At 46.0% G+C, this 12,513-nt stretch overlaps 1 gene segment (V, D, J or C); it reads left to right on the plus strand.

Moving 5' to 3' along the window:
• Positions 1 to 238: 238 nt before the first annotated feature.
• Positions 239 to 12,222, plus strand: LOC140479570 (Ig kappa chain V region Mem5-like). The segment is given in 4 exon segments: positions 239 to 295; positions 482 to 779; positions 1,231 to 1,262; positions 11,345 to 12,222. Coding segments are annotated over 4 exon segments (708 nt in total).
• The last annotated feature ends 291 nt before the right edge of the window (positions 12,223 to 12,513 follow it).

The following is a 12,513-nucleotide window of genomic DNA, read 5'->3' on the forward strand; positions in this document are numbered from 1 at the left end:
AGACGCAATGGGCCAAATGGCCTCATTCAGTGATGTTCACATCAATGACTCTCTGAGACAAAGAGAAAGAGAGAGAGAGAGAGAGAGAAGAGGAAGTGTGAGGGGCTGACGTGGCTCTCCCTGCCTGATGCCATTTACATACTGAGGAACACCCAGTCAGACTCTCACAGGCAGCAGCTTTATAAAGCAGAGCCCAGTGAAGGGAGAGTTTATCAGGAACCAGGCACAGGGACAGGAGCACACACCATGATTTCACACATCCAGCTGATCTGGCCCCTGGTATTCTGTGTCACAGGTACAAATCTCTCTCCTTCCACCTTGAATCTTTAGCTGCTCTCCATTTCTCTTCAATTCCACTGACTTGTGATTGAAGGGAAAATGCTGAAACCAGAGGAAAGCTCAGTCTCTCCAACAATCTCTCATTTAACAGGCTCTTTCTGTGACAGTTCTGACTTCACTGTGTTTCTCTCTGACCCCTCAGGTATCAGTGGGGACATCATCATGACCCAGTCTCCCCCGGTGCTGTCAGTGGGACTGGGCCAGACTGCAACCATCACCTGTACGGCCAGTCAATCTGTTAGCAAGTGGGTTAGCTGGTACCAGCAACGAGAAGGTCAGAAACCCTCTCTCCTGATCTATGATGCAACAACTCGATTCACAGGAGTCTCCAATCGATTCACCGGCAGTCAATCAGGGACCCGTTTCACCCTGACAATCAGCAACGTTCAGAATGAGGATGTCGCTGACTATTACTGTCAGCAGTATAGCAGCTCCCCCTACACAATGATACAGAGTCATACAAAAACCTCAAAGCACACAGAATCACCTCCTGTACTGACACATCCATAGTTATATAAAATGCATAATAATGGACACACAGTCCCACCGCCTGAACTGACATATCCCACAGTTAGATCTAAATGAAACTGAACAAATTACCCCATGCTGGAATGGTCACTGTCTGCTACACACTCCAGTCCCTGTGGTGTCTCAACGCTCTCTAAAGGCCTCATGTTTCCCTCTTCCACTCCATGGCCACATGTGAAGAACAGCTGCAAGAATTAACAACGAAAAATAAAGTTCACAACTCAGAGGCACAGACAGAAAGACACAAAAAGAGGGTGAGAGTGATCAACAGACTGAGAGATAGGGAGAGGTTGAGAGTGAGAGAGGGAAGCAGAGAGCTGAGGTTTTTGTACAGCCTCTGCACTGGGAGCTCTCACTGTGGCTTACGTTCGGTAAAGGAACCAAGCTCAGACTGAGTAAGTAAACCTCAATCCTCTGTTAATAACCCTTTCAATACTGAAACTTTCTAAAACACAAATGCTGAATTGTTGAAGGTGTTAGTGGGGAGCTGTAGCGAATGAAATGGTTGATTGAGGAGCACTGTGTCTAACAGGGTGTCCAGCTGTATTTCTGTAGTTCCATTGCCCCCTTTAAGCAGCAAGATATAAGTCAGTCAGTTTTACTCACCGTGTGGAGGAGCTCTGTCCATTTGCAGCCTGTGGTCCCATTTCTGCAGCATGGAGTGAAATCAGTGAGTAGCCTCCTGCCAGTCTCAGTGTGACAGACACGGGCAGAGTTTGATGTGAGCTCTGGCTCCCTGTCCCAGTCTCTGATCTCACTGACCTCAGCAGCAGCAGCAGCAGCAGCAGCACAGTGAGAGACCGAGCTCCCACCTCCCCCAGCTTTAACTCTGCTCAATCACACAGTGACAGAATTGTAACAGTGCACACGGAGGCCGTTCCGCCCATCCTGTCTGTACTGGCTCTCCAAATGAGTGTCGTTCTCCTGCCTTCTCCCTGTCACCCTGCACATTGTTCCTTTTCAAATAACAGTCTCATTCCCTTTGGAATGTTTCAATTGAAGCTGCCTCCACCACACTCTCGGGCAGTGCATTCCACACCTTAACCACCCACTGGCTGAAAATGTTTTCCCCTCAGCTCACTTTTGCTTCTTTTACCAATTATTTTCAATCCATGGCCTCTCCCTCTCAATTCTTTCTCAGGTGGGAACATTTTCTCCTGGTTTACTCTGTTCAGACCCCTCCTGATTTTGAATTTCTCAATCAAATCTCCTCTCCGCCTTCTCTTCTCTGAGGAAGACAGTCCCAACTTCTTCAGTCTATCTTCATAACTAACATCCCTCATCCTCAATGGGTCAGATAGCCCACTCCTGCTCCTATTTCTAATGTTCTTATTATCTTATCTTCCTATGTGAGAGACACACATCAGATTTCCACATAACACTCTGTGGCTGTACCTTCCCAGTCTTATTCCCAACATTCCATGCAGTCTCATCCTTACACAATGACCCTGATTTAGAATTTATTACTCTCTCTCCCTCACTCTGAAACTGGATAAGAAGTTCCATTCCTTATTCTGGTGCTATCTATCTCTCCCAGGATTCTGTGCACCTCTGTGTTCCTCTCTGGTATGACCTCCTGGATCCCACAGGCCAGCCAAGATAGTTTAAACCCTCTCCAACAGCACTAGTAAATCACCCCAAAGGAGCTCAGTCCCAGATCTGTTCAGGAGCAACCCGTCTGGTCTGTACATGTCCATCTCCCCCCAAAGCCAGTCCCAGTGTTAAAATAATCAAAAGCTCTACCTCCTGGACTGTCTTTTCAGTTCCACCGTCACCTGTGCTATCCTCCTCTTTCTCGTCTCAGTTGCGTGGGGCACTGGGGGTAATCTTGGAGATGGAGAAGAAAGTGAGGACTGCAGATGCTGTAGATCAGAGCTGATAATGTGTTGCTGGAAAAGTGCAGCAGGTCAGGCAGCATCCAAGGAGCAGGAGAATCGACGTTTTGGGCATTCCTGAAGAAGGGCACATGCCCGAAATTTCGATTCTCCTGCTCCTGTAATCTTGGAGATTCCTACTTTTGAGCTCCTGCTGCTAATTCCCTCTGGAACTCCCTACATTCTGACTGCAGGACTACATCCCTTTTCTCCTTCTGTCACTGGGACTGATGTGGACCACCACTGCTGCCTGTTCCCCCTCTCCCCTCAGGGTGCTCTGCAGCTGCTCAGTGACATCCTTGACCCTGGGATGACAACACACCATCCTGGATTCCCATCTGCAGCTGCAGAAACACCTATCGATTGCCCTCACTCTTGAATCTCCTCTCACTATCGCTCTTCCAGTCTTCGTTGTGCCCCCCGCACCCCCACCCCACCCTGTACAACTGAGCCGCCCATGGTGCCAGGGACTTGGCTCTGGCTGCACTCCCCAGATGAACCATCATTCTGATCAGGATTCCAAACTGAATCCTGGTTGGAGAGTGGGATGCACTCAGGGGATTTCTGTACTAGCTGCCTAGTCCTTTTGGACGGTCTGCTGCTCCCCCATTCCCTCTCTCCCTGTATACTCTGAAGCTGCAGAGTGACCACATCTAGAAACGTGCTCTCCATGGAGCTCTCAGCCTCACGGACTCTCCGCACTGACACCAGCTGCTGCTCAAGCTCCGAAACCCAGAGTTCCAACTACTGTCACTGACCACACTTCTTGTGCTCATGGTATTCCAGGAAGCAGGACAAGCAGTTCCCTCATGCAACCTGATGCACACTCTCACCACTCCCTGATTATCTTTTGTCAAAGTACTTTTGAGAAACAGCAACAGCAGCGCTCACAATCCAGTACTTTCAATGTCCATAGAATCATAGAATTCCTGCAGTATGGAACCAGGCCATTTGGTCCAACAAGTCCACACTGACCCTCCGATAGGTAACCAACCCAGACCCAATCCCCTACCTTTTTAACCTACATTTACTCCTGACTAATGTACCTGACCTACACTATGGGCAATTTAGCACGGCCAATTCACCGAACCTGCACAGCTTTGGACTGTGGGAGGAAACCAGAGCACCCAGAGGAAACCCACGCAGTCACAGGGAGAATGTGCAAACTCCACACAGACAGTCGCCCGAGGCTACAATCAAACCTGGGTCCATAGCACTGTGAGGCAGCAGGGCTAACCACTAAGTGACCGTACTTCCAGTTTTCCAGGGTTTCAAGGAATCTCTACATGAACCCAAAATACTTCAGATATAGGAGCAGAATTGGGCCAGTCAGAATAGAGTCTGCTCTGCCATTTGATCTTGTGTGATGTGTTCCTCAAGCCCATTCTCCTGCATTCTCCTTTTAACTTTTAATCTCCTCACTGATCAAGAACGTATCTGTCTCTGTTTTAAATACTCTCAACATCTTGGCCTCCATAGACCTCTGTGACAATGAGTTCTGCAGATTCACCACCCTCTGGCTGAAGAAATGCCTCCTTATCTCAGTTCTGACGGATCATTCTTCACTCTGAGGCTGTGCCTTCGGGCCCTAGTTTCTTCTACTCGTGGAAACACCTTCTCCATGTTCTCCAGGCCTCTCAATATTCTGTAGTTTCAATAAGATTCCCCCCTCATCTTTCTAAACACAATTGTATACAGATCCAGAATCCTCAACCACTCTTTATATGACACCCCCTTCATTCCCAGGATCATTCTTATTCTTTCTCACTTTTTGCTCTGGACCCTCTCCAATGACAGCACATCCTTCCTTAATAAGGAGTCCAAAATTCCAAATGTGTTCTGATTAGAGACTTATAAAAACTCAGCAGTACACCTCTGACGTTAAAGTTAATGCTAACATTGTAATTGCCTTTCAAACTGCCAATGGTGAACCTGCACGTTAACCTTCAGAGAAACCTGAGCAAGGACTCCCAATTCTCTTTGTGCTTCAGATTTCTAAAATCTTTCCTCACTTAGAAAACAGTCTGTGCCTCCACTCTTCCCACCAAAGTATCTAGCCTCACAAGTTCCCGCATTGTACTCCACCTGCCACTTCTTTGCACATTCTCCTAGCCTGACCAAGTCCTTCTGCAATCTCCCCTTTTCCTCAACTCCACCTGTCCTTTCACCAAGTTTTGTGTCAGCTACAAACATATGAACAATATCTTCAGTTCCTTATCCAGATTGTTAATAGATAATGTGAATAGCTGTGGTCCCAACAAAGATCCCTGCGGATCGCCACAAAGCACCAACTGCCATCCAGAAAAAATCCCTTTGTCCTTCTCTTGCCTTTGTGCCGGTCAACCATCCTCTACCCACCGCAACATGGGCTCTGATTTGACTTAGCAGTCTCCTTTATTGTACCCTGTCAAAGGTCTTGTGGAAATCCAAATGGATCACATCCACTGGCTGTCCTTTGTCTAATGCACTTGTTACCTCCTCAAAGATTTCTAACAGATTTGTCAGGCATGCCTCCCTTTGATGAAGCTGTGCTGACTCAGCCCAATTTTACCGGGCTGCAATTTTACCAGGTTTAAGGGTGAGATTCCATATACCTGCAATCTCACCCTTACGTAGACCTCTAAAATCTTACCAATGACCGAGGTCAGGCTAACCAGCTTATAATGTCCCATCTCTGCCTCCCTCCTTTCTTAAACAGGGACGTTACATTCACTATTTTCCAGTCTTCTGGGACCACCCCTGACTCCAGTGATTTCTGAAAGATCACAGCCAATGGCCCTACAATTACCTTAGCTATCTCCATCAGAACTCTGGGGTGTAGTCCATCGGGTCTGAATGATTTATCCACCTTCAGACCTTTCAGCTGCCTCAACCCCTCCACCTTAGTGATGCCCTCTCCACTCACTTCTGCTCCCAAATCTCTTGAAGGTCAGGTGTGCTGGCTGATATTTTAGTATCATGGTTAGCCCCAGGTGAGGTCCCAGAAGACTGGAGGACAGCGAAGACTGTGCCATTGTTCAAAAAGGGCTGCAAAACAAAAGCCTGGGAATTATACGCTTCACATTTGTGGTGGGTAAGTTGTTTGATAAGATAAGATACACATGCATTTGGAAAGAGTGGATTTGATTAGGAGTTGTCAGCATGACTTTGTGAATGGGAGAATATGCCTCACAAATTTGTTCAGGTACTTTGATGAATTGACCAGGAAGGTTGATGAGGGCAGGATGGTAGACGTGGTCTATATGGATTTCAGTGAGGCCTTTGATAAGGTTCCACATGGTAGGCTGTTATGGAAGGTTAGATTGCATGGAATTCAAGGTGGCCTGGCTAATTGGATACATGATTGGCTTGATAGTAGAAAGCACAGGGTAATAGGGGAAGGATCCTTATTGTACTGGAGGCCTGTGACTAGTGGAGTGCCTCAGGGGTCAGTGCTGGGCCCATTGCTGTTTGTTATCTATATCAATGTTTTGGATGAGAATGTACAAGGCATGGTTAGTGAGTTTGCTGGTGACACTCATTAAAAGCAGCATCGTGGACAGTGCGGGCAGTTATCAGAAATTGCAGCAGGACCTTGCTCAGCTGGGGAACTGGGCCGAGAAATAACAAATAGAGTTTAATACAGATAAATGTGAGGTCTTGTATTTTGGAAATTCAAAGCAAGGTAGGAGTTTCATGGTGAATGATAGCGCCTTAAGGAATATAGTGGAACAGAGGGTCCTTAGAATTCAGGTAAGCAGTTCTCTGAAAATGGAGTCACAGTAAATAGAGAAGAGAAGAGAGCGTTTTCTGCAGTGCCCTTCATCAGTCAGGGCATTGACTACAGATGTTGGGAAGTTATGTTGCAGTTATACAGGACATTGGTGAAGCCACACTTGGAATATTGTGTTCAGTTTTGGTCACCTTGTTACAGGAAGGATGTTATTAAACTGGAAAGAGTGCAGAAGAAATTTGCAAGGATGTTGCCAGGATTCAATGGTTTGGGTAAAAGGGAGAGTACATTTTTCTTTCGAGTGTAGGAGACTGAGGGAGGACCTCATAAGATCATGAGAGGCATGGATAGGGTGAATTCACTCAGTCTTTTCCCCAGGGTTTGCGAATATGGACGAGAGCGCATCAGTTTAAGGTCAGAGGGGAAAGAATAAAAGGGAACCTGAGGGGCAACCTTTTTACACAGAGGGTTGTTCGCATTTGGAATGAGTTGCCAGTGGAAGTGGTTGAGGTGGGTACATTAATAACATTTAAAAGGCATTTGGACAAATACAGGAAAGGAAAGGATTCAGAAGGATCTGGGCCAAGTGCAGGATTAGCGTAAATGGACATTTTGGTTGGCATGGACCAGTTTGGTCCAAATGGCCTGTCTCCATGCTGTCGGACTCTATGACTCTATGACATTGTCATGGACCAGGCCAGACCCTTCGAAACATTTTGAGAATGCAGTCCAGACCTTACCTTTTCGAATTGTGTTATGCAAATGTAACCTGGATATTCCAGGATTGATACAACTGGCCAAACCGCTCAGCTTGAAGGGAAAGAGAATTTATTTACACACAATCAAAAGAAAACAGAATTTAGAATAACTTAACTATTTGAAAACCCAACTGACGAGAAAATGTAACTTGACAAAGAGCTGCTCCAATTTGCTGCAACAGCCTTGGTAAAAAGGTAAATATAAACACAGAGGTTCTTACAGGAGAGGAATTTCAGACAGTGAGTCCACTGGAAAATGTTGAATTGGGGAACCTTTCTCACCAGCAGCTTTCTTTATCCAGGAGCTTCCAACCGACTATTTGTCAAAAACAGCAAACTGGAAGAACTGGCCACTATCCTTTTATTGGACAAGTTTTTCATATAAAATCTAAAAGCCTTTTCCCTGACTGTTGCCCTAGGCAGTATCTGTTAGCCATGAGCAAAGTCCCTAACCCAGACAAATTGGAACCTCTGCCTTTACAACCCCTCTTGAAAAAAAATCCAAGGACAACTCAACCTTGTGAAATGAGCAGCATTGTCACACCATTGTGAAAGCTGATTTAAAGCATCGATGCACTTTTTCCATCATTTTTTTGTTCCCCAGTACTATCTCTGCCTTTTCCAGTGGTACAATTTCTATTATTGACTCCCTCTTGCCTTTCATATATCTAAAGAAAACCTCTTGCAACATTCTTTTATGTTCCTAGATCGCTTACCCTTATATTTTATTTACACACTCACCCTTACTTTTTTTTAGTTAATTTCTGCTGTTTTTAAAGGCTTCCCAATCCTCTGGCTTCCCAATAATCTCCACCACATTGCATGTTTTTTCTTTTGCTTTTATGCTGACCCTGACTTCCCTCATCAGCCACGGCCTCCACTCAGTATCTTTCTTCTTCCTTGGGTTGAATTCCTGCTCTGCCTCCCAAATTACTCCCAGAAACTCCTGCCATTGCTGCTCCATTCTCTCTTATGCTCAGCTTCCCTTCTTATCAACTCTGGCCAGCTCCTCCATCATGTCTTTGTAGTTACCTTAAGTTAATTGCATTTCCAGTACAACTGACTCCAGATTCTCTGTCACAAACTGCAAGGTGAATGCTGTCATATTACGGTCAATGCCCCCAAGGGATTCCTTCACCCTAAGTTCCCTAATCAGGTCTGCTTCATTACACATCACCCAATCCAGAATTGCCTGTTCCATAGTGAACTCGACCACAAGCTGCTCCAAAAACCATCTCGTAGACATTCCATTAATTCCTTCGCTTGACATCCCCAAACAACTTAAATTTTCCAGTCTACCTACATATTGAAGTCTTTTATGACTATTGTAGCAGGGCCTTTATTACATCCTTCTCTATCTCCTGATTTAGTTTCTTCCTCATATCCTGACTACTGCTGGGGAGGGGGGCTTTGCAAAGTTCTCATCATGCTCTTTCTCCCTTGCAACTCCCCAACTCTACCCACACAGATTGAATGCATTCCAACTCTAAATCCCTTCTTGTGATTGATCTTATTTCATTTCTTACCAATACGGTAACCCTACCCCCATCTGCCCATCAGCATGTCCTGTCAATTAGATGTGCATCCTTGAGGATTTCATTCCCAGCCCTCAACCCCTTACAGCCACATCTCTGTGAAACTCAAAACATCACACCTGCCAATTCCAATCTGCGCTACAAGCTCATTTACCTCATTTCGGATACTCCCTGCATTCAGGTACAACACCCTCAGTCCTGCATTGACTGCCCTCCTTTTCATAGTTGTCCCCTTATTCAAGATGCCTAAAATTAATTTTCTGACCCTTTCCATAATCTATGTCCTATTAATTATTCTGGGAACTTTATTAACCTCTCCTGAGCCCTGCGTCACTTTAATGATTTTAAAGTCCTTGGGAACCTCAATTTGTGGCATCACTCTGTCTACCTTATTCCGAACTTTAAGTTATTTCTACTGTCAAGTTCCCCTGCACTTCTGTATTGCCTTGTGACAATACGACATTCACAAATTCTGATCCTTCCTTTTATTTTCTGGTAACAATCAAACCCATCACTCACCACGAATCCCACCTTCTCCTGTGCCTTTCATTTTCTCACGTTCTGTGCAAGTGAACCCGTTTGCTTTCTCTTTGGGTTGACTTCAGGTCAATATTCATCCCTGAAACATCACTGAACATGCTCATAATCTCATTTACGATTGCGCGATATTGCTGTGTACAAATTATGTTTTCTGCATTACAACAGTGACCAGTGTTCAGACAAGTCCCTCACTCTCTGTAAATTCTTTGGGAGAGTCTGACATACAAGTCTCTCTTTTGATGCACTGGGAGCCTTTCAAATATCAGAGATGCCATTCCATGGCTCTATTAGACAGACAGCAGGACTGTTTCCCCTGGTGTCCTGGTCAATATTGATTCCCTAATTAGCATCACTAAAAACCTGATCCTCGACTCATTGTCACCCAGCTCTCTGGGATCTTGCTGAGCACAGTCTGGTGGAAAGAGCCACTGCGACATCCTTAGGTGGAGCCAGGTGCAACATAAATACAAGTCTTTCTTTGAGGTTGGAGTCTCCTGAACCTGACCCTTGCCCATTGGATGCACGCTTCCATCTTCCAGGGAACATGGGATCATTAAGAGCAATGACACTGTCTGATCCAGGACACTGAGATTCTTTGCAGCCTCACCTTTGACCTTACCCCAGTGCTGAGCTGGAAGATTTGAATCAAAATCTCGAACCTTCTACATGGACACCCAACGTGACTCCTTCCTGAAGTGTGCTGATCCAACTCTGCTCCAGTGTTCTTAGATAAAGTTCTCCCGAGCTGTGAGTGATCAGAGGTTTGTTAAAGAGATGTCGAACTCCACCCCACATACCAACTCTTGCTCCATAGCTCTGGAGGCTTTGGTGTTTCAAGTGAATATCCAAGTGTTTTTTCAATGTGATGAGGGTTTCTGCCGCTCTCACCCTTTCAGCCTGATCCCACCAGCCACTGGGTGAAAACAATTACTCCTCAACTCCCCTCTAACCCTGCCCCCAATTCATTTTAATCTCTCCCCATGGTTATTGCCCTCTGTGCTGGTGGAAATCAGTCCTTCCTACACACTCTATCCAGGCCCCTCATCATTTTACACACCTCGATCAAATCTCCCCTCAGCCTCCTGTGTTCCAAAGAAACCAGTCCTAGCCAAACCAATCATTCCTCAAAGCTAATACTCCTCATTCCTGACAAAATCCTCCACTGTCCCCATTTCGAGGGAGATCACATCCTTACTGCAATGTGGTGACCAGAACTGCACACAGTTCTCTCACTGTGCTCTAACTGGGCTTCACTTGAGGTCAGAAGTCACACGACACCAGGTTATAGTCTAACAGGCTTATTTCAAATCTCAAGCTTTCAGAGCACTGTTCCTTCAGCACTGAAGTCACTTCACCTGAAGAAGGAGCAGCGTTTCAAGAGCTTGTGATTTTAACTAAACCTGTTGGACTGTAACCTGGTGTTATGTGACCCCTGAACATGTCCACCCCATTCGACACCAGAGCCTCCATATCACATCAATAGTTTCACATCTTTGCTGAGACTCTCTCTTTGGGATGCCACTCTTACTCTTTTGGGAAAAGATTCTGAATGATCTCTGTCTCTGTCTCATCCTTGGAGGCCTCCCACTGCCCTGTCACTGATCTCCCATCAAGTCGATCGTTCCAGTACACTTTTACCAAATTACCACACAGTTTGGTAAAATGGGTTGCTCCCAAATGAAAGCTTTTACACTTGCTCCATGGTTCTCCATTTCCATCCTTATTCTCAATCTCACTGAGTTCCGATCACTGTCACTAAAATGCTCCCACATTGATAGCCCTTCCAGCTGCCCACATTCATTCCTTAAATGATGGTCCAGGACTGTCCCTTCTCTTTCTGCTGCGTCACCATCATCTTCTCGGGGACAGTTAGGGATGAGCAGCAACTGGCTCTGCCAGTGCCGTACATGTCCCAAAAAGCAATTTTTAAAATGCTAGTGCTTTTGTCAGGTATGCTAGGTACTGGATACAAATGTTCAAATGTTTTATCAGTTACTGTTCAGAGAGTTGAAGTACCTTCAAAAGGCAGGGATTAAAATTGTTTCTCTTGTCTTTCAGGCCGTGACAACTCTCAGCCCAAGCTGACCCTGCTGCCTCCCTCGCCAGAGCAGGTCAATACCAAGAGCACTGCCACCCTGGTGTGCCTTGCCAATCACTTCTATCCCGATGAGCTGCAGGTGCAGTGGAAGAAGGACGGTGCAGTCATTTCGGACGGGGTTCAGACCAGCAACTACCTGCGAGCTTCAGACAGCACCTACAGTGTCAGCAGCCTGCTGACCCTCTCTGGGTCTGACTGGGAGTCCAATGCTCGCTTCTCCTGTGCCCTCACCCACGTGACCCTCCCCTCTCCCCTCAGCAAGAGCATCAGGAGATCAGAATGTGTGTAGAGTGTTCGAGACAGTCCACAGAGGAGACACAACTTTAAATAGAACAGGGCTGAGCTGGCAGGACAAAGGTCATTGTCAGCACTGAATTTCAACTCTCTTCTTTCTCAGGACTGGCTTGGAGACACTTCTGAGCTTCAGTGGTTAAGGCAGGTCATTGGGATAGTGTAGAGAAAACTTTACTCTTTATGTAGCCCCATGCTTTCCCTGACCTGGATGTGTTTGATGGGGACAGTGTAAACTTGCGATGTCAAGTAAAAACTCTCGAAGATGCTAAAGACTGTCAGCTGTGCAAAAACAATGTGAACCTCAGAAATCTCTGTTTCAGTAAAACAGACCTCCTTCCTGCTCAGCCGCCAGTTCCAATTTAAGGTTTTGTCACTGTTCAAAGGGACAGGATTCTCATGTTATTGAGAAAATCTCCACAAGTGTTTTCCTCAAGCTCCATTGTGGCTGTGAATTTGTGTAGCTTCCTCTGTCTGGGCTGTTAATTGCTGACTGTTTTCTGTCAAAGTCAATCTGGAAAAGGGAATAAAGATGAAGATGATTCAGTCTCTGTCTCGTGTGTGCTTTGGAAATGGCCAGAGCTGAGTCCTCAGGGAAAGCTGTGTGAAGTGTTAACCTCCACCCTCAAGGCCTGGAGAATGAGGGGGAGAATAGACGGGGCAATGGGGTCCCCAGAGCAGGAGGGCAATGCTACCATTGTGTCCAGAAAGGGCACTTTCAGCAGGAATGCACAACCTCAAGAAATCTTTCCCAATAAATGGGGAAAAGAAGGAAGGCAGGAGGGGACAATGGGGAACACAATAATCTGATGGAAATTCGCCATCAATGCTCACCCAT

Source organism: Chiloscyllium punctatum, chromosome 7, assembly GCF_047496795.1.
Source record: "Chiloscyllium punctatum isolate Juve2018m chromosome 7, sChiPun1.3, whole genome shotgun sequence".
Lineage (NCBI taxonomy): Eukaryota > Metazoa > Chordata > Chondrichthyes > Orectolobiformes > Hemiscylliidae > Chiloscyllium > Chiloscyllium punctatum.